The following is a 23772-nucleotide window of genomic DNA, read 5'->3' as shown; positions in this document are numbered from 1 at the left end:
GTCCTACTTAATACTGGGTCCTTAATACTTCTTAATACTGGGTCCTACTTAATACTGGGTCCTGGCTTAATACTGGGTCCTACTTAATACTGGGTCCTTCTTAATACTGGGCCCTACTTAATACTGGGTCCTGGCTTAATACTGGGTCCTACTTAATACTGGGTCCTGGCTTAATACTGGGTCCTGGCTTAATACTGGGTCCTACTTAATACTGGGTCCTACTTAATACTGGGTCCTGGCTTAATACTGGGTCTTACTTAATACTGGGTCCTACTTAATACTGGGTCCTACTTAATACTGGGTCCTGGCTTAATACTGGGTCCTAATTAATACTGGGTCTTACTTAATACTGGGTCCTACTTAATACTGGGTCCTGGCTAAATACTGGGTCCTGGCTTAATACTGGGTCCTGGCTTAATACTGGGTCCTGGCTTAATACTGGGTCTTACTTAATACTGGGTCCTACTTAATACTGGGTCCTGGCTAAATACTGGGTCTTACTTAATACTGGGTCCTACTTAATACTGGGTCCTACTTAATACTGGGTCCTGGCTTAATACTGGGTCCTAATTAATACTGGGTCTTACTTAATACTGGGTCCTACTTAATACTGGGTCCTGGCTAAATACTGGGTCCTGGCTTAATACTGGGTCCTGGCTTAATACTGGGTCCTGGCTTAATACTGGGTCCTGGCTTAATACTGGGTCCTGGCTTAATACTGGGTCCTACTTAATACTGGGTCCCTACTTAATACTGGGTCCTGGCTTAATACTGGGTCCTACTTAATACTGGGTCCTGGCTTAATACTGGGTCCTACTTAATACTGGGTCCTTCTTAATACTGGGCCCTACTTAATACTGGGTCCTACTTAATACTGGGTCCTACTTAATACTGGGTCCTACTTAATACTGGGTCCTGGTTTAATGCTGGGTCCTGGCTTAATACTGGGTCCTGGCTTAATACTGGGTCCTGGCTTAATACTGGGTCCTGGCTTAATACTGGGTCCTACTTAATACTGGGTCCTACTTAATACTGGGTCCTGGCTTAATACTGGGTCCTGCCTTAATACTGGGTCCTACTTAATACTGGGTCCTGGCTTAATACTGGGTCCTGGCTTAATACTGGGTCCTGGCTTAATACTGGGTCATGGCTTAATACTGGGTCCTGGTTTAATACTGGGTCCTACTTAATACTGGGTCATGGCTTAATACTGGGTCATGGCTTAATACTGGGTCCTACTTAATACTGGGTCATGGCTTAATAATGGGTCCTACTTAATACTGGGTCCTGGTTTAATACTGGGCCCTGGCTTAATACTGGGTCCTACTTAATACTGGGTCCTACTTAATACTGGGTCCTGGTTTAATGCTGGTACTGGCTTAATACTGGGTCCTGGTTTAATACTGGGTCCTACTTAATACTGGGTCCTACTTAATACTGGGTCCTACTTAATACTGGGTCCTGGCTTAATACTGGGTCCTGGCTTAATACTGGGTCCTGGCTTAATACTGGGTCCTACTTAATACTGGGTCCTGGTTTAATACTGGGTCCTGGTTTAATACTGGGCCCTGGCTTAATACTGGGTCCTACTTAATACTGGGTCCTACTTAATACTGGGTCCTACTTAATACTGGGTCCTGGCTTAATACTGGGTCCTGGCTTAATACTGGGTCCTGGCTTAATACTGGGTCATGGCTTAATACTGGGTCCTGGTCCTACTTAATACTGGGTCCTACTTAATACTGGGTCCTACTTAATACTGGGTCCTGGTTTAATACTGGGTCCTACTTAATACTGGGTCATGGCTTAATACTGGGTCCTACTTAATACTGGGTCATGGCTTAATACTGGGTCCTACTTAATACTGGGTCCTGGTTTAATACTGGGCCCTGGCTTAATACTGGGTCCTACTTAATACTGGGTCCTGGTTTAATACTGGGTCCTACTTAATACTGGGTCATGGCTTAATACTGGGTCCTACTTAATACTGGGTCATGGCTTCATACTGGGTCCTACTTAATACTGGGTCCTGGTTTAATACTGGGCCCTGGCTTAATACTGGGTCCTACTTAATACTGGGTCCTACTTAATACTGGGTCCTGGTTTAATGCTGTGTCCTGGCTTAATACTGGATCCTGGTTTAATACTGGGTCCTACTTAATACTGGGCCCTACTTAATACTGGGTCCTACTTAATACTGGGTCCTACTTAATACTGGGTCCTGGTTTAATGCTGGGTCCTGGCTTAATACTGGGTCCTGGCTTAATACTGGGCCCTACTTAATACTGGGCCCTACTTAATACTGGGTCCTACTTAATACTGGGTCCTACTTAATACTGGGTCCTGGCTTAATACTGGGTCCTACTTAATACTGGGCCCTACTTAATACTGGGTCCTACTTAATACTGGGTCCTACTAAATACTGGGTCCTACTTACTACTGGGTCCTGGCTTAATACTGGGTCCTGGCTTAATACTGGGTCCTACTTAATACTGGGTCCTACTTAATACTGGGCCCTGGCTTAATACTGGGTCCTACTTACTACTGGGTCCTGGCTTAATATTGGGTCCTGGCTTAATGACTGGGTCCTACTTAATACTGGGTCCTACTTAATACTGGGTCCTGGCTTAATACTGGGTCCTGGCTTAATACTGGGTCCTGGCTTAATACTGGGTCCTACTTAATACTGGGCCCTACTTAATACTGGGTCCTACTTAATACTGGGTCCTACTTAATATTGGGTCCTGGCTTAATACTGGGTCCTGGCTTAATACTAGGTCCTACTTAATACTGGGTCCTTCTTAATACTGGGTCCTACTTAATACTGGGTCCTGGCTTAATACTGGGTCCTACTTAATACTGGGTCCTTCTTAATACTGGGCCCTACTTAATACTGGGTCCTGGCTTAATACTGGGTCCTACTTAATACTGGGTCCTGGCTTAATACTGGGTCCTGGCTTAATACTGGGTCCTACTTAATACTGGGTCCTACTTAATACTGGGTCCTGGCTTAATACTGGGTCTTACTTAATACTGGGTCCTACTTAATACTGGGTCCTACTTAATACTGGGTCCTGGCTTAATACTGGGTCCTAATTAATACTGGGTCTTACTTAATACTGGGTCCTACTTAATACTGGGTCCTGGCTAAATACTGGGTCCTGGGGTCCTGGCTTAATACTGGGTCCTGGTCCTACTTAATACTGGGTCTTACTTAATACTGGGTCCTACTTAATACTGGGTCCTGGCTAAATACTGGGTCTTACTTAATACTGGGTCCTACTTAATACTGGGTCCTACTTAATACTGGGTCCTGGCTTAATACTGGGTCCTAATTAATACTGGGTCTTACTTAATACTGGGTCCTACTTAATACTGGGTCCTGGCTAAATACTGGGTCCTGGCTTAATACTGGGTCCTGGCTTAATACTGGGTCCTGGCTTAATACTGGGTCCTGGCTTAATGCTGGGTCCTGGCTTAATACTGGGTCCTACTTAATACTGGGTCCTACTTAATACTGGGTCCTGGCTTAATACTGGGTCCTACTTAATACTGGGTCCTGGCTTAATACTGGGTCCTGGCTTAATACTGGGTCCTACTTAATACTGGGTCCTACTTAATACTGGGTCCTACTTAATACTGGGTCCTACTTAATACTGGGTCCTGGCTTAATACTGGGTCCTACTTAATACTGGGGGGCCTACTTAATACTGGGTCCTACTTAATACTGGGCCCTACTTAATACTGGGTCCTGGTTTAATACTGGGTCCTACTTAATACTGGGCCCTACTTAATACTGGGTTCTACTTAATACTGGGTCCTGGTTTAATGCTGGGTCCTGGCTTAATACTGGGTCCTGGTTTAATACTGGGTCCTACTTAATACTGGGTCCTACTTAATACTGGGTCCTGGCTTAATACTGGGTCCTGGCTTAATACTGGGTCCTACTTAATACTGGGTCCTACTTAATACTGGGTCCTACTTAATACTGGGTCCTGGTTTAATGCTGGGTCCTGGCTTAATACTGGGTCCTGGCTTAATACTGGGTCCTGGCTTAATACTGGGTCCTACTTAATACTGGGTCCTACTTAATACTGGGTCCTGGCTTAATACTGGGTCCTGCCTTAATACTGGGTCCTACTTAATACTGGGTCCTGGCTTAATACTGGGTCCTGGCTTAATACTGGGTCCTGGCTTAATACTGGGTCCTGGCTTAATACTGGGTCATGGCTTAATACTGGGTCCTGGCTTAATACTGGGTCCTACTTAATACTGGGTCCTGGTTTAATACTGGGTCCTACTTAATACTGGGTCATGGCTTAATACTGGGTCATGGCTTAATAATGGGTCCTACTTAATACTGGGTCATGGCTTAATAATGGGTCCTACTTAATACTGGGTCCTGGCTTAATACTGGGTCCTGGCTTAATACTGGGTCCTGGCTTAATACTGGGTCCTACTTAATACTGGGTCCTACTTAATACTGGGTCCTAGTTAATACTGGGTCCTACTTAATACTGGGTTCTACTTAATACTGGGTCATGGCTTAATACTGGGTCCTACTTAATACTGGGTCATGGCTTAATACTGGGTCCTACTTAATACTGGGTCCTGGTTTAATACTGGGCCCTGGCTTAATACTGGGTCCTACTTAATACTGGGTCCTGGTTTAATACTGGGTCCTACTTAATACTGGGTCATGGCTTAATACTGGGTCATGGCTTAATACTGGGTCCTACTTAATACTGGGTCCTGGTTTAATACTGGGTACTGGCTTAATACTGGGTCCTGGTTTAATACTGGGTCCTACTTAATACTGTGTCCTACTTAATACTGGGTCCTACTTAATACTGGGTCATGGCTTAATACTGGGTCCTACTTAATACTGGGTCATGGCTTAATACTGGGTCATGGGTCATGGCTTAATACTGGGTCCTACTTAATACTGGGTCCTGGTTTAATACTGGGTCCTACTTAATACTGGGTCATGGCTTAATACTGGGTCATGGGTCATGGCTTAATACTGGGTCCTACTTAATACTGGGTCCTGGTTTAATACTGGGCCCTGGCTTAATACTGGGTCCTACTTAATACTGGGTCTGGTTTAATACTGTGTCATGGCTTAATACTGGGTCCTACTTAATACTGGGTCCTGGTTTAATACTGGGCCCTGGCTTAATACTGGGTCCTACTTAATACTGGGTCCTGGTTTAATACTGGGTCCTACTTAATACTGGGTCATGGCTTAATACTGGGTCCTACTTAATACTGGGTCATGGCTTAATACTGGGTCCTACTTAATACTGGGTCCTGGTTTAATACTGGGCCCTGGCTTAATACTGGGTCCTACTTAATACTGGGTCCTGGTTTAATACTGGGTCCTACTTAATACTGGGTCATGGCTTAATACTGGGTCATGGCTTAATACTGGGTCCTACTTAATACTGGGTCATGGCTTAATACTGGGTCCTACTTAATACTGGGTCCTGGTTTAATACTGGGCCCTGGCTTAATACTGGGTCCTACTTAATACTGGGTCCTACTTAATACTGGGTCCTGGTTTAATGCTGGGTCCTGGCTTAATACTGGATCCTGGTTTAATACTGGGTCCTACTTAATACTGGGCCCTACTTAATACTGGGTCCTACTTAATACTGGGTTCTACTTAATACTGGGTCCTGGTTTAATGCTGGGTCCTGGCTTAATACTGGGTCCTGGCTTAATACTGGGCCCTACTTAATACTGGGCCCTACTTAATACTGGGTCCTACTTAATACTGGGTCCTACTTAATACTGGGTCCTACTTAATACTGGGTCCTGGCTTAATACTGGGTCCTACTTAATACTGGGCCCTACTTAATACTGGGTCCTACTTAATACTGGGTCCTACTAAATACTGGGTCCTACTAAATACTGGGTCCTGGCTTAATACTGGGTCCTGGCTTAATACTGGGTCCTACTTAATACTGGGTCATGGCTTAATACTGGGTCATGGCTTAATACTGGGTCCTACTTACTGGGCCCTACTTAATACTGGGTCCTGGCTTAATACTGGGTCCTACTTAATACTGGGTCCTGGCTTAATACTGGGTCCTGGCTTAATACTGGGTCCTACTTAATACTGGGTCCTACTTAATACTGGGTCCTGGCTTAATACTGGGTCTTACTTAATACTGGGTCCTACTTAATACTGGGTCCTACTTAATACTGGGTCCTGGCTTAATACTGGGTCCTAATTAATACTGGGTCTTACTTAATACTGGGTCCTACTTAATACTGTGTCCTGGCTAAATACTGGGTCCTGGCTTAATACTGGGTCCTGGCTTAATACTGGGTCCTGGCTTAATACTGGGTCCTGGCTTAATACTGGGTCTTACTTAATACTGGGTCCTACTTAATACTGGGTCCTGGCTAAATACTGGGTCTTACTTAATACTGGGTCCTACTTAATACTGGGTCCTACTTAATACTGGGTCCTGGCTTAATACTGGGTCCTGGCTTAATACTGGGTCCTGGCTTAATACTGGGTCCTACTTAATACTGGGTCCTACTTAATACTGGGTCCTACTTAATACTGGGTCCTACTTAATACTGGGTCCTGGCTTAATACTGGGTCCTACTTAATACTGGGGCCTACTTAATACTGGGTCCTACTTAATACTGGGTCCTGGCTTAATACTGGGCCCTGGCTTAATACTGGGTCCTACTTAATACTGGGTTGCTGGTTTGAATCCGTCTCCTAAAGCTTGGTTAGAAACGTTGGTGTTGCTGACTTACTCGGCAGGAACAGGACTTGGAGCCGAGTTTATAGTCAATAAATCCATGTTTTGTCATTCTTGAATAACGATGTTATTGGTTGTTTTATTGGTCAGACATCGACGAGTGTTCAGACCCAGATCACCAAGCCGGCTGCAACCAGAAGTGCTACAACTCCCCCGGTAGCTTCCGCTGTATGTGTGACGATGGGTACCGGTTCAGAACCAGCGAGAAGATCCACTGTACAGGTAACCGTTACTGTTATATAGATCCACTGTACAGGTAACCATTACTGTTATATAGATCCACTGTACAGGTAACAGTTACTGTTATATAGATCCACTGTACAGGTAACAGTTACTGTTATATAGATACAGGTAACCATTACTGTTATATAGATCCACTGTACAGGTAACAGTTACTGTTATATAGATCCACTGTACAGGTAACAGTTACTGTTATATAGATACAGGTAACCGTTACTGTTATATAGATCCACTGTACAGGTAACCGTTACTGTTATATAGATCCACTGTACAGGTAACAGTTACTGTTATATAGATCCACTGTACAGGTAACAGTTACTGTTATATAGATCCACTGTACAGGTAACCGTTACTGTTATATAGATCCACTGTACAGGTAACAGTTACTGTTATATAGATCCACTGTACAGGTAACAGTTACTGTTATATAGATCCACTGTACAGGTAACAGTTACTGTTATATAGATCCACTGTACAGGTAACCGTTACTGTTATATAGATCCACTGTACAGGTAACAGTTACTGTTATATAGATCCACTGTACAGGTAACAGTTACTGTTATATAGATACAGGTAACCGTTACTGTTATATAGATCCACTGTACAGGTAACCGTTACTGTTATATAGATCCACTGTACAGGTAACAGTTACTGTTATATAGATCCACTGTACAGGTAACAGTTACTGTTATATAGATCCACTGTACAGGTAACAGTTACTGTTATATAGATCCACTGTACAGGTAACAGTTACTGTTATATAGATACAGGTAACAGTTACTGTTATATAGATCCACTGTACAGGTAACAGTTACTGTTATATAGATACAGGTAACAGTTACTGTTATATAGATCCACTGTACAGGTAACCGTTACTGTTATATAGATACAGGTAACCGTTACTGTTATATAGATCCACTGTACAGGTAACAGTTACTGTTATATAGATCCACTGTACAGGTAACAGTTACTGTTATATAGATCCACTGTACAGGTAACAGTTACTGTTATATAGATCCACTGTACAGGTAACAGTTACTGTTATATAGATCCACTGTACAGGTAACCGTTACTGTTATATAGATCCACTGTACAGGTAACAGTTACTGTTATATAGATACAGGTAACAGTTACTGTTATATAGATACAGGTAACAGTTACTGTTATATAGATCCACTGTACAGGTAACAGTTTCTGTTATATAGATCCACTGTACAAGTAACAGTTACTGTTATATAGATCCAGGTAACCGTTACTGTTATATAGATCCACTGTACAGGTAACCGTTACTGTTATATAGATACAGGTAACAGTTACTGTTATATAGATCCACTGTACAGGTAACCGTTACTGTTATATAGATCCACTGTACAGGTAACCGTTACTGTTATATAGATCCAGGTAACAGTTACTGTTATATAGATCCACTGTACAGGTAACCGTTACTGTTATATAGATACAGGTAACAGTTACTGTTATATAGATCCACTGTACAGGTAACCATTACTGTTATATAGATCCACTGTACAGGTAACCGTTACTGTTATATAGATCCAGGTAACCGTTACTGTTATATAGATCCACTGTACAGGTAACAGTTACTGTTATATAGATACAGGTAACCGTTACTGTTATATAGATCCACTGTACAGGTAACAGTTACTGTTATATAGATCCACTGTACAGGTAACCGTTACTGTTATATAGATCCACTGTACAGGTAACCGTTACTGTTATATAGATACAGGTAACCGTTACTGTTATATAGATCCACTGTACAGGTAACAGTTACTGTTATATAGATACAGGTAACCGTTACTGTTATATAGATCCACTGTACAGGTAACAGTTACTGTTATATAGATCCACTGTACAGGTAACCGTTACTGTTATATAGATCCACTGTACAGGTAACAGTTACTGTTATATAGATCCACTGTACAGGTAACAGTTTCTGTTATATAGATCCACTGTACAGGTAACAGTTACTGTTATATAGATACAGGTAACAGTTTCTGTTATATAGATCCACTGTACAAGTAACAGTTACTGTTATATAGATCCATGTAACCGTTACTGTTATATAGATCCACTGTACAGGTAACAGTTACTGTTATATAGATACAGGTAACAGTTACTGTTATATAGATCCACTGTACAGGTAACCGTTACTGTTATATAGATCCACTGTACAGGTAACCGTTACTGTTATATAGATCCAGGTAACCGTTACTGTTATATAGATCCACTGTACAGGTAACAGTTACTGTTATATAGATCCACTGTACAGGTAACAGTTACTGTTATATAGATCCACTGTACAGGTAACCGTTACTGTTATATAGATCCACTGTACAGGTAACAGTTACTGTTATATAGATCCACTGTACAGGTAACAGTTACTGTTATATAGATCCACTGTACAGGTAACCGTTACTGTTATATAGATCCACTGTACAGGTAACCGTTACTGTTATATAGATCCACTGTACAGGTAACCGTTACTGTTATATAGATCCACTGTACAGGTAACCGTTACTGTTATATAGATACAGGTAACAGTTACTGTTATATAGATCCACTGTACAGGTAACAGTTACTGTTATATAGATACAGGTAACCGTTACTGTTATATAGATCCACTGTACAGGTAACAGTTACTGTTATATAGATCCACTGTACAGGTAACAGTTACTGTTATATAGATACAGGTAACAGTTACTGTTATATAGATCCACTGTACAGGTAACAGTTACTGTTATATAGATACAGGTAACCGTTACTGTTATATAGATCCACTGTACAGGTAACCGTTACTGTTATATAGATCCACTGTACAGGTAACAGTTACTGTTATATAGATCCACTGTACAGGTAACAGTTACTGTTATATAGATCCACTGTACAGGTAACAGTTACTGTTATATAGATACAGGTAACAGTTACTGTTATATAGATCCACTGTACAGGTAACAGTTACTGTTATATAGATCCACTGTACAGGTACCAGTTACTGTTATATAGATCCAGGTAACCGTTACTGTTATATAGATCCACTGTACAGGTAACAGTTACTGTTATATAGATCCACTGTACAGGTAACCGTTACTGTTATATAGATCCACTGTACAGGTAACAGTTACTGTTATATAGATCCACTGTACAGGTAACAGTTACTGTTATATAGATCCACTGTACAGGTAACAGTTACTGTTATATAGATCCACTGTACAGGTAACAGTTACTGTTATATAGATCCACCTTACAGGTAACCGTTACTGTTATATAGATACAGGTAACAGTTACTGTTATATAGATCCACTGTACAGGTAACAGTTACTGTTATATAGATCCACTGTACAGGTAACAGTTACTGTTATATAGATCCACTGTACAGGTAACAGTTACTGTTATATAGATCCACTGTACAGGTAACCGTTACTGTTATATAGATCCACTGTACAGGTAACAGTTACTGTTATATAGATACAGGTAACAGTTACTGTTATATAGATACAGGTAACAGTTACTGTTATATAGATACAGGTAACAGTTACTGTTATATAGATCCACTGTACAGGTAACAGTTACTGTTATATAGATACAGGTAACAGTTACTGTTATATAGATACAGGTAACAGTTACTGTTATATAGATACAGGTAACAGTTACTGTTATATAGATCCAGGTAACCGTTACTGTTATATAGATCCACTGTACAGGTAACAGTTACTGTTATATAGATCCACTGTACAGGTAACCGTTACTGTTATATAGATCCACTGTACAGGTAACAGTTACTGTTATATAGATCCACTGTACAGGTAACAGTTACTGTTATATAGATCCACTGTACAGGTAACAGTTACTGTTATATAGATACAGGTAACAGTTACTGTTATATAGATCCACTGTACAGGTAACAGTTACTGTTATATAGATACAGGTAACCGTTACTGTTATATAGATCCACTGTACAGGTAACAGTTACTGTTATATAGATACAGGTAACAGTTACTGTTATATAGATCCACTGTACAGGTAACAGTTACTGTTATATAGATACAGGTAACAGTTACTGTTATATAGATACAGGTAACAGTTACTGTTATATATATATATGTGTTCCCTCCCCAGATAGTGTCTGCTGTACCCCAGTATCTCTGAGGAACCAGCTATATGTGTTCCCTCCCCAGATAGTGTCTGCTGTACCCCAATATCTCTGAGGAACCAGCTATATGTGTTCCCTCCCCAGATAGTGTCTGCTGTACCCCAATATCTCTGAGGAACCAGCTATATGTGTTCCCTCCCCAGATAGTGTCTGCTGTACCCCAGTATCTCTGAGGAACCAGCTATATGTGTTCCCTCCCCAGATAGTGTCTGCTGTACCCCAATATCTCTGAGGAACCAGCTATATGTGTCCCCTCCCCAGATAGTGTCTGCTGTACCCCAATATCTCTGAGGAACCAGCTATATGTGTGCCCTCCCCAGATAGTGTCTGCTGTACCCCAGTATCTCTGAGGAACCAGCTATATGTGTTCCCTCCCCAGATAGTGTCTGCTGTACCCCAATATCTCTGAGGAACCAGCTATATGTGTTCCCTCCCCAGATAGTGTCTGCTGTACCCCAGTATCTCTGAGGAACCAGCTATATGTGTTCCCTCCCCAGATAGTGTCTGCTGTACCCCAATATCTCTGAGGAACCAGCTATATGTGTCCCCTCCCCAGATAGTGTCTGCTGTACCCCAATATCTCTGAGGAACCAGCTATATGTGTCCCCTCCCCAGATAGTGTCTGCTGTACCCCAGTATCTCTGAGGAACCAGCTATATGTGTTCCCTCCCCAGATAGTGTCTGCTGTACCCCAATATCTCTGAAGAACCAGCTATATGTGTTCCCTCCCCAGATATCAATGAGTGTCTGCTGTACCCCAGTATCTCTGAGGAACCAGCTATATGTGTTCCCTCCCCAGATATCAATGAGTGTCTGCTGTACCCCAGTATCTGTGAGGAACCGGCTCAATGTGTCAACAACCCTGGCATGTATGAGTGCCAGTGTCCCCCGGGCTTCAGTTACAACTTCACCTTGCGTTCCTGTTTGGGTGAGATGCCACTCCACTGTACCCAACACTGACCACGTGAGAAAGACACTATCACAGACAGGAATATGTTCATTTAACTCGTCAGGTCAGTTATGAACAAGTTCTTATTTACAATGACGGCCCTAGGAACAGTGGGTTAACTGGTCTAGGAACAGTGGGTTAACTGGTCTAGGAACAGTGGGTTAACTGGTCTAGGAACAGTGGGTTAACTGGTCTAGGAACAGTGGGTTAACTGCCTTGTTCAGGGGCAGAACGACAGATTTTTACCTTGTCAGCTCAGGGATTCTTGCAACCTTTCGGTTACTGGCCCAACTCTGTAACCACTAGGCTACCTGCCTCCTCTACACTCTAACCACTAGGCTACCTGCCACCTCTACACTCTAACCACTAGGCTACCTGCCACCTCTACACTCTAACCACTAGGCTACCTGCCGCCCCTAAATATACAGTCTTACAAATAAAAAAAATGTCCAAGACAATTATATTCAAGGACCTAATGGAACGTTTGGTATCAACTGATCTTAATCCTGACCCTGTACCTCCTGTAATGACCTCTGACCTCTACCCTCTCCGCCTGACGCTCGTGGTTGTCCCCAGATGTTGACGAGTGCGAGGTGGGCGTGTGTGAGGGCGTGTGTGTGAACACGATGGGTAGCTACTCCTGCCGCTGCGAAGGTCGTCAGGGCCTGCGGTTAGCGGAGGACCAGCGTTCCTGCGAGGAGGTGCCGGTGTGTGTCCAGCTCTACGACTACAAACACGCTGAGATGCTGTACCTGGGAGAACAATTCACCGGAGGGCCTGTCATATACCTCCGCTTCAGACTACCGGAGAACACCAAGTAAGGGGGTTTAAACACACCGAGGCAGAGACAGACATGCAGTCCTGTTCACGACACAACTGTACCTTAAATCGTCCGGGTCGTCTGGGTCGTGTGTCTCCAGGTTTGCTGCAGAGTTTGACTTCCGTACGTTTGATCCAGAAGGGGTGGTTCTGTATGCAGAGTCTTCCCAGGACTCGTGGTTCATGCTGGGGCTGAGGGGAGGACGGATCGAGGTCCAGTTCAAGACCCAGCACTCCCTGAAGGTCACCAGTGGGGGCAAGGCCATCAACGACGGACAGTGGCATGTGGTAAGACTGGTGGAGTACATCACTGATGACTTGTTACTGTCTCTGGCTGGTTATATTGGTCCTCTGTCCAACCTGACTGTCTCTAGCTGGTTATATTGGTCCTCTGTCCAACCTGACTGTCTCTAGCTGGTTATATTGGTCCTCTGTCCAACCTGACTGTCTCTAGCTGGTTATATTAGTCATCTGTCCAACCTGACTGTCTCTAGCTGGTTATATTGGTCCTCTGTCCAACCTGACTGTCTCTAGCTGGTTATATTAGTCCTCTGTCCAACCTGACTGTCTCTGGCTGGTTATATTGGTCCTCTGTCCAACCTGACTGTCTCTAGCTGGTTATATTAGTCCTCTGTCCAACCTGACTGTCTCTGGCTGGTTATATTGGTCCTCTGTCCAACCTGACTGTCTCTAGCTGGTTATATTGGTCCTCTGTCCAACCTGACTGTCTGTCTTTTACTGTCTCTAGCTGGTTATATTGGTCCTCTGTCCAACCTGACTGTCTCTAGGTGGTTATATTAGTCATCTGTCCAACCTGACTGTCTCTAGCTGGTTATATTGGTCCTCTGTCCAATCTGACTGTCTCTAACTGGTTATATTAGTTACCTGTCCAACATGACTGCCTGTCTTTTTTTTGCTCCGATGGGTTTAATCTCAATCCAGTGTTAAGATGATGATGCTACAGTTGAAGTCAGAAGTTTACATGTGTACAAGTTGACTGTGCCTTTTAAACAGCTTGGAAAATTCCAGAAAATGATGTCATGGCTTAAGAAGCTTCTGATTGGCTAATTAACATAATTTGAGTCAATTGGAGGTGTACCTGTGGATGTATTTCAAGGCCTACCTTCAAACTCAGTGCCTCGTTGCTTGACATCATGGGAAAATCTAAGAAATCAGCCAAGACCTCAGAAAAAAATTGTAGACCTCCACAAGTCTGGTTCATCCTTGGGAGCAATTTCCAAACGCCTGAAGGTACCAAGTTCATCTGTACAAACAATAGTACGCAAGTATAAACACCATGGGACCACGCAGCCGTCATACCGCTCAGGAAGGAGACACGTTCTGTCTCCTAGAGATGAACGTACTTTGGTGCGAAAAGTGCAAATCAATCCCAGAACAACAGCAAAGGACCTTGTGAAGATGCTGGAGGAAACGGGTACAAAAGTATCTATATCCACAGTAAAACGAGTCCTATATCGACATAACCTGAAAGGCCGCTCAACAAGGAAGAAGCCACTGCTCCAAAACATCTCATCAGTCAGGAAGTTAAAGCTTGATCGCAAATGGGTCTTCCAAATGGACAAAGCCCCCAAGCATACTTCCAAAGTTGTGGCAAAATGTCTATTAGTGGCCATCACAAAGCCTTGACCTCAATCCCATAGAAAATGTGTGGGCAGAACTGAAAAAGCATCTGCGAGCAAGGAGGCCTACAAACCTGACTCTGTCAGGAGGAATGGGCCAAAACTCAACAAACTTCTTGTGGGAGGCCACCTGAAACGTTTGACCCAAGTTAAACAATTTAAATGCAAAGCTACCTGATAGGTAGTTGAGTGTATGTAAACTTCTGACCCACTGGGAATGTGATGAAAGAAATAAAAGCTCAAATAAATCATTCTCTCTACTCTTATTCTGACATTTCACATTCTTAAAATAAAGTGGTGATCCTAACTGACCTAAGACAGGGAATTTTTACAAGGATTTAATGTCAGGAATTGTGAAAAACTGAGTTTAAATGTATTTGGCTAAGGTGTATGTAAACTTCCGACTTCAACTGTATATACAGTACCAGTCAACAGTGTGGACACACCTACTCATTCAAGGGTTTTTCTTTATTTTTTACTATTTTCTACATTGTAGAAAAATGGTGAAGACATCAAAACTATGAAATAACACATGGAATCATGTAGGAACCAAAAAAGTGTTAAGCAAATAATTCTTCAAAGTAGCAAACCTTTGCCTTGATGACAGCTTTGCACACTCTTGACATTCACTCAACCAGCTTCACCTGGAATACTTTTCCAACAGTCTTGAAGGAGTTCCCACATGTGCTGAGCACTTGTTGGCTGCTTTGAAGAATCTCAAATATATTTTGATTTGTTTACTCTACAATGTAGGAAATAGTAAAAATAAAGAAAAACCCTGCACTGAGTAGGTGTGTCCAAACTTTTAACTGGTACTCTTATATATGGGGGGGTTGGAAATGACATTGATAGAAGCCACAATCTATCACAAGCTATCACAATATACCACAATCTATCACAATCTATCACAATATACCACAATCTACCACAATCTATCACAATCTATCACAATATACCACAATCTATCACAATATACCACAATCTATCACATTATACCACAATCTATCACAATATACGACAATCTATCAAATCTATCACAATTTACCACAATCTATCACACAATCTATCACAATATACCACAATCTATCATAATATACCACAATCTATCACAATAATGTTGTTATTGTTTTGTAATGTTATTGTTTTGTAATGTTGTTGTTGTGTAATGTTGTTGTAGATCTCAGTAGATGAACTCGAGTCCAGTATCAATGTTAAGATCAGTAAGGAAGCTGTGATGAGCATCAACAGCCCTGAGAGTCTCTTTACGTCCATTAACGGGAAACTGGAGACCAAGGTGTACATCGCAGGGCTGCCCAACCGCACCGACAGCGTCATCAAACCGGTAAACAGCCCGCTGCCGCAACACCACAACCACAGAACAACCATAGAACAACCACAGAACAACCACAGAACAACCACACCACAACCACAGAACAACCACAGAACAACCACACCACAACCACAGAACAACCACAGAACAACCACAGAACAACCACAGAACAACCACACCCCAACCATAGAACAACCACAGAACAACCACAGAACAACCACAGAACAACCACAGAACAACCACACCACAAACACAGAACAACCACAGAACAACCATAGAACAACCACAGAACAACCACAGAACAACCACAGAACAACCACACCACAACCACACCACAACCATAGAACAACCACAGAACAACCACAGAACAACCACACCACAACCACACCCCAACCATAGAACAACCACAGAACAACCATAGAACAACCACACCACAACCATAGAACCATAGAACAACCACAGAACAACCACAGAACAACCACAGAACAACCACACCACAACCATAGAACCACAGAACAACCACAGAACAACCACAGAACAACCACAGAACAAACCTTAGAATAAACATTCAACCAATAACCACACAAATACTGAACAGATAATCACTTGACAACCGCAGAACGACCATAAAAATAATGATTTCCATAACCGTAAAACAACCACCATACAACCACCTGATGACATCGACGTGACCCCTGTACAGATCAACCCTCGCCTGGACGGGTGTATACGTGGCTGGAACCTGATGAACCAGGGGGCGTCTGGGGTCAAAGAGGTTATTCAGGAGAAGAAGAGTAAACACTGTTTCCTGCACGTAGAGAGAGGAACCTACTTCACTGGGGCAGGACTGGCTCACTTCAACATAGACTACAGTGAGTAGTGTACACTAGACTGGCTCACTTCAACATTAGACTACAGTGAGTAGTGTACACTAGACTGGCTCACTTCAACATAGACTACAGTGAGTAGTGTACACTAGACTGGCTACTTCAACATAGACTACAGTGAGTAGTGTGAGTAACACTAGACTGGCTCACTTCAACGTAGACTACAGTGAGTAGTGTACACTAGACTGGCTCACTTCAACATAGACTACAGTGAGTAGTGTACACTAGACTGGCTCACTTCAACGTAGACTACAGTGAGTAGTGTACACTAGACTGGCTCACTTCAACATAGACTACAGTGAGTAGTGTACACTAGACTGGCTCACTTCAACATAGACTACAGTGAGTAGTGTACACTAGACTGGCTCACTTCAACATAGACTACAGTGAGTAGTGTACACTAGACTGGCTCACTTCAACATAGACTACAGTGAGTAGTGTACACTAGACTGGCTCACTTCAACAGACTACAGTGAGTAGTGTACACTAGACTGGCTCACTTCAACATAGACTACAGTGAGTAGTGTACACTAGACTGGCTCACTTCAACATAGACTACAGTGAGTAGTGTACACTAGACTGGCTCACTTCAACATAGACTACAGTGAGTAGTGTACACTAGACTGGCTCACTTCAACATAGACTACAGTGAGTAGTGTACACTAGACTGGCTCACTTCAACGTAGACTACAGTGAGTAGTGTACACTAGACTGGCTCACTTCAACATAGACTACAGTGAGTAGTGTACACTAGACTGGCTCACTTCAACAGACTACAGTGAGTAGTGTACACTAGACTGGCTCACTTCAACGTAGACTACAATGAGTAGTGTACACTAGACTGGCTCACTTCAACAGACTACAGTGAGTAGTGTACACTAGACTGGCTCACTTCAACATAGACTACAGTGAGTAGTGTACACTAGACTGGCTCACTTCAACATAGACTACAGTGAGTAGTGTACACTAGACTGGCTCACTTCAACATAGACTACAGTGAGTAGTGTACACTAGACTGGCTCACTTCAACATAGACTACAGTGAGTAGTGTACACTAGACTGGCTCACTTCAACATAGACTACAGTGAGTAGTGTACACTAGACTGGCTCACTTCAACATAGACTACAGTGAGTAGTGTACACTAGACTGGCTCACTTCAACATAGACTACAGTGAGTAGTGTACACTAGACTGGCTCACTTCAACATAGACTACAGTGAGTAGTGTACACTAGACTGGCTCACTTCAACATAGACTACAGTGAGTAGTGTACACTAGACTGGCTCACTTCAACATAGACTACAGTGAGTAGTGTACACTAGACTGGCTCACTTCAACATAGACTACAGTGAGTAGTGTACACTAGACTGGCTCACTTCAACATAGACTACAGTGAGTAGTGTACACTAGACTGGCTCACTTCAACATAGACTACAGTGAGTAGTGTACACTAGACTGGCTCACTTCAACATAGACTACAGTGAGTAGTGTACACTAGACTGGCTCACTTCAACATAGACTACAGTGAGTAGTGTACACTAGACTGGCTCACTTCAACATAGACTACAGTGAGTAGTGTACACTAGACTGGCTCACTTCAACATAGACTACAGTGAGTAGTGTACACTAGACTGGCTCACTTCAACATAGACTACAGTGAGTAGTGTACACTAGACTGGCTCACTTCAACATAGACTACAGTGAGTAGTGTACACTAGACTGGCTCACTTCAACATAGACTACAGTGAGTAGTGTACACTAGACTGGCTCACTTCAACATAGACTACAGTGAGTAGTGTACACTAGACTGGCTCACTTCAACATAGACTACAGTGAGTAGTGTACACTAGACTGGCTCACTTCAACATTAGACTACAGTGAGTAGTGTACACTAGACTGGCTCACTTCAACATAGACTACAGTGAGTAGTGTACACTAGACTGGCTCACTTCAACATAGACTACAGTGAGTAGTGTACACTAGACTGGCTCACTTCAACATAGACTACAGTGAGTAGTGTACACTAGACTGGCTCACTTCAACATAGACTACAGTGAGTAGTGTACACTAGACTGGCTCACTTCAACATAGACTACAGTGAGTAGTGTACACTAGACTGGCTCACTTCAACATAGACTACAGTGAGTAGTGTACACTAGACTGGCTCACTTCAACATAGACTACAGTGAGTAGTGTACACTAGACTGGCTCACTTCAACATAGACTACAGTGAGTAGTGTACACTAGACTGGCTCACTTCAACATAGACTACAGTGAGTAGTGTACACTAGACTGGCTCACTTCAACATAGACTACAGTGAGTAGTGTACACTAGACTGGCTCACTTCAACATAGACTACAGTGAGTAGTGTACACTAGACTGGCTCACTTCAACATAGACTACAGTGAGTAGTGTACACTAGACTGGCTCACTTCAACATAGACTACAGTGAGTAGTGTACACTAGACTGGCTCACTTCAACATAGACTACAGTGAGTAGTGTACACTAGACTGGCTCACTTCAACATAGACTACAGTGAGTAGTGTACACTAGACTGGCTCACTTCAACATAGACTACAGTGAGTAGTGTACACTAGACTGGCTCACTTCAACATAGACTACAGTGAGTAGTGTACACTAGACTGGCTCACTTCAACATAGACTACAGTGAGTAGTGTACACTAGACTGGCTCACTTCAACATTAGACTACAGTGAGTAGTGTACACTAGACTGGCTCACTTCAGCATTAGACTACAGTGAGTAGTGTACACTAGACTGGCTCACTTCAACATAGACTACAGTGAGTAGTGTACACTAGACTGGCTTACTTCAACATAGACTACAGTGAGTAGTGTACACTAGACTGGCTCACTTCAACATAGACTACAGTGAGTAGTGTAAACTAGACTGGCTCACTTCAACATAGACTACAGTGAGTAGTGTACACTAGACTGGCTCACTTCAACATAGACTACAGTGAGTAGTGTACACTAGACTGGCTCACTTCAACATTAGACTACAGTGAGTAGTGTACACTAGACTGGCTCACTTCAACATAGACTACACAGTGAGTAGTGTACACTAGACTGGCTCACTTCAACATTAGACTACAGTGAGTAGTATACACTAGACTGGCTCACTTCAACATAGACTACAGTAGTAGTGTACACTAGACTGGCTCACTTCAACATTAGACTACAGTGAGTAGTGTACACTAGACTGGCTCACTTCAGCATTAGACTACAGTGAGTAGTGACTAGACTGGCTACTTCTACATAGACTACAGTGAGTAGTGACTATATATATTCAACATAGACTATAGTGATAGTGGACTATAGATATTCTTCAACATACTACAGTGGAGTGTACATATATTCACTACATAGACTACAGTGGACTATATATAGACTGGCTCTACTTCAACATTAGACTACAGTGAGTGGACTATATATATTCTACTACTACACAGAGTAGTGGACTATATATATTCTACTACAGTGATAGTGGACTATATACTGGCTCACTTCAACATACTACATAGTGGACTATATATATTCATACTACAGTGATAGTGGACTATATATATTCATACTACTATAGTGGACTATATATATTCAACATACTACTATAGTCAACATAGGTACTATATATATGGACTCTACATAGACTACTATAGTGGACTATATATATTCTACTACTATAGTGGACTATATATATTCTACTACTATAGTGGACTATATATATTCTACTTCAACATTAGACTACACAGAGTAGTGTACACTAGACTACTATAGTGGACTATATATATTCTACTACTAGAGTGGACTATATATATTCTACTACTATAGTGGACTATATATATTCTACTACTACAGTGGACTATATATATTCTACTACTACAGTGGACTATATATATTCTACTACTATAGTGGACTATATATATTCTACTACTATAAGTGGACTATATATATTCTACTACTACAGTGGACTATATATATTTCTACTACAGTGGACTATATATATTCTACTATATAGTGGACTATATATATTCTACTATAGTGGACTATATATATTCTACTACTACAGTGGACTATATATATTCTACTACAATAGTGGACTATATATATTCTACTATACTATAGTGGACTATATATATTCTACTACTACAGTGGACTATATATATTCTACTACTACAGTGGACTATATATATTCTACTATAATAGTGGACTATATATATTCTACTATATAGTGGACTATATATATTCTACTACTATAGTGGACTATATATATTCTACTATAATAGTGGACTATATATATTCTACTACTATAGTGGACTATATATATTCTACTACTATAGTGGACTATATATATTCTACTACTATAGTGGACTATATATATATTCTACTACTATAGTGGACTATATATATTCTACTACTATAGTGGACTATATATATTCTACTACTATAGTGGACTATATATATTCTACTACTACAGTGGACTATATATATTCTACTACTATAGTGGACTATATATATTCTACTACTACTATAGTGGACTATATATATTCTACTACTACAGTGGACTATATATATTCTACTACTATAGTGGACTATATATATTCTACTACTATAGTGGACTCCATATATTCTACTAAATAGGGGTGGACTATATATATTCTCTACTACAGTGGACTATATATATTCTACTACTACAGTGGACTATATATATGTCTACTATAGTGTGGACTATATATATTCTACTGTACAGTGGTATATATATTCTGTACTATGTGGACTATATATATTCTGTACTGTGGTGTATAGGGGAGTCTAGGGAGCTGGAGGGTGGATCTGAAGATGCTATCCGTCAGTCCAGCAGTACATAGTCCTCTTCTACTCTGGTCCTCAATATATTCTCCCGCTGTCTGTGGCTATATATGGTCTACTACTATAGTGGACTATATATATTCTACTATACACAGTGGACTATATATATTCTACTATAGTGGACTATATATATATTCTACTACTATTCTCCAGGACTATGCAGGTGTTCCTGGATACAGTGGACTGGCAACTACTGCAGTCGTTGATGTTATGTTCTACGGACGTCTGTGGACTATAGAACTACTGTCACCCCACTAGCCTGGAGATATCGCCAACACCTCCACCTGGACCTACATATTCTACTACTACGGGGACTGGATATACTCAACAACACAAGTGACTATACACTCTGTTAGGACATGTATAGGAGGACTGCCAGGTAACTAGCTAGTTACTAACTAACTAACCACAATGATGACACACTCTGTTCGGACATGTATAGGAGGACTGCCAGGTAACTAGCTAGTTACTAACTAACTAACCACAATGTGACACACTGTGTTAGGAGTCAGGGAGCTGGAGGTGGATCTGAAGATGCGTAACTAGCCAGTAGCTCATTAGGACTGGTCCTCAAGGAGGACTGCCAGGCTAGTCTGTAGCTCATTAGCCACAGGACTGCCAGGTAACTAGCTGAGTTAGCTCACTAGCCACAGGACTGCCAGGTAACTAGCTAGTAGCTCACTAGCCACAGGACTGCCAGGTAACTAGCTAGTAGCTCATTAGCCTCCAGGACTGCCAGGTAACTGGCTGGAGTAGCTCACTAGCCACAGGCTGCCAGGTTGAGTTGTAGCTTAGCCCAGGACTGCCAGGTAACTAGCTAGTCAGCTCATTAGCCTCAGGACTGCCAGGTAACACCTCCACCTGGTAGCTCATTAGCCTCAGGACTGCCAGGTAACTAGCTAGTAGCTCAACAACACAGGACTGCCAGGTACACTCTGTTAGGACATTAGCCAGGACTGCCAGGTAACTAGCTAGTAGCTCATTAGCTACAGGACTGCCAGGTAACTAGCTCTGTTAGCCACAGGACTGCCAGGTAACTAGCTAGTAGCTCATTGCCAGGTAACTAGCTACATTAGCCACAGGACTGCCAGGTAACTAGCTAGTAGCTCATTAGCCTCAGGACTGCCAGGTAACTAGCTAGTAGCTCATTAGCCACAGGACTGCCAGGTAACTAGCTAGTAGCTCATTAGCCACAGGACTGCCAGGTAACTAGCTCATTAGCCACAGGACTGCCAGGTAACTAGCTAGTAGCTCATTAGCCACAGGACTGCCAGGTAACTAGCTAGTAGCTCACTAGCCACAGGACTGCCAGGTAACTAGCTAGTAGCTCATTAGCCACAGGACTGCCAGGTAACTAGCTAGTAGCTCACTAGCCACAGGACTGCCAGGTAACTAGCTAGTAGCTCATTAGCCACAGGACTGCCAGGTAACTAGCTAGTAGCTCACTAGCCACAGGACTGCCAGGTAACTAGCTAGTAGCTCATTAGCCACAGGACTGCCAGGTAACTAGCTAGTAGCTCATTAGCCACAGGACTGCCAGGTAACTAGCTAGTAGCTCATTAGCCACAGGACTGCCAGGTAACTAGCTAGTAGCTCACTAGCCACATGACTGCCAGGTAACTAGCTAGTAGCTCACTAGCCACAGGACTGCCAGGTTGGTGAAACTAACTAACGTAGTCCATATTTCAGAACTGATTCAGATTTCATTGATGACGTGTGAAACCACAAGTGTTTGTGGGTATTTAATCCCTCCGTCCGTCTCCAGATGAGGTCCCAGTCTCCGCCACCCCAGTGACAGCCTACTACCACGGCTGTATGGACGTCAACGTCAACGGTCGCCTGTTAGACTTCGACGAGGCAGACACTAAACACAACAGCATTAAGTCCCACTCCTGCCCCCCTGTCTCGCCCCCCCAAGACACTCTCTGACGACCCCCCCCCCACCACTCACCCTACAGGAAGTGACCTCACAGCCAGGTCGACCAATCACCACACATCTCTGTCCTGAGGCCCACATCTGTGTATATGATCCTCTACCTAATGATTAGGAGGAGGGGGAGGGAGG

At 42.4% G+C, this 23772-nt stretch overlaps 1 protein-coding gene across 1 annotated transcript in view; it reads left to right on the top strand.

Moving 5' to 3' along the window:
- LOC135535192 (vitamin K-dependent protein S-like) overlaps positions 1-23772 on the top strand; it is a 26795-nt gene extending 3023 nt beyond the window's left edge. The window contains exons 2-9 of the mRNA XM_064961896.1: positions 6873-7004; positions 11993-12121; positions 12719-12959; positions 13063-13249; positions 15779-15943; positions 16635-16803; positions 22111-22161; positions 23473-23772. Of these exons, the coding sequence (XP_064817968.1) occupies positions 6873-7004; positions 11993-12121; positions 12719-12959; positions 13063-13249; positions 15779-15943; positions 16635-16803; positions 22111-22161; positions 23473-23636 (1238 nt within the window). The 3' untranslated portion in view covers positions 23637-23772. The remainder of the gene's footprint in view (positions 1-6872; positions 7005-11992; positions 12122-12718; positions 12960-13062; positions 13250-15778; positions 15944-16634; positions 16804-22110; positions 22162-23472) is intronic.

The sequence above is a fragment of the Oncorhynchus masou genome, unplaced genomic scaffold, assembly GCF_036934945.1.
Source record: "Oncorhynchus masou masou isolate Uvic2021 unplaced genomic scaffold, UVic_Omas_1.1 unplaced_scaffold_459, whole genome shotgun sequence".
NCBI classification, from domain to species: domain Eukaryota; kingdom Metazoa; phylum Chordata; class Actinopteri; order Salmoniformes; family Salmonidae; genus Oncorhynchus; species Oncorhynchus masou.
This window is presented reverse-complemented; position numbering and strand designations above follow the sequence as displayed.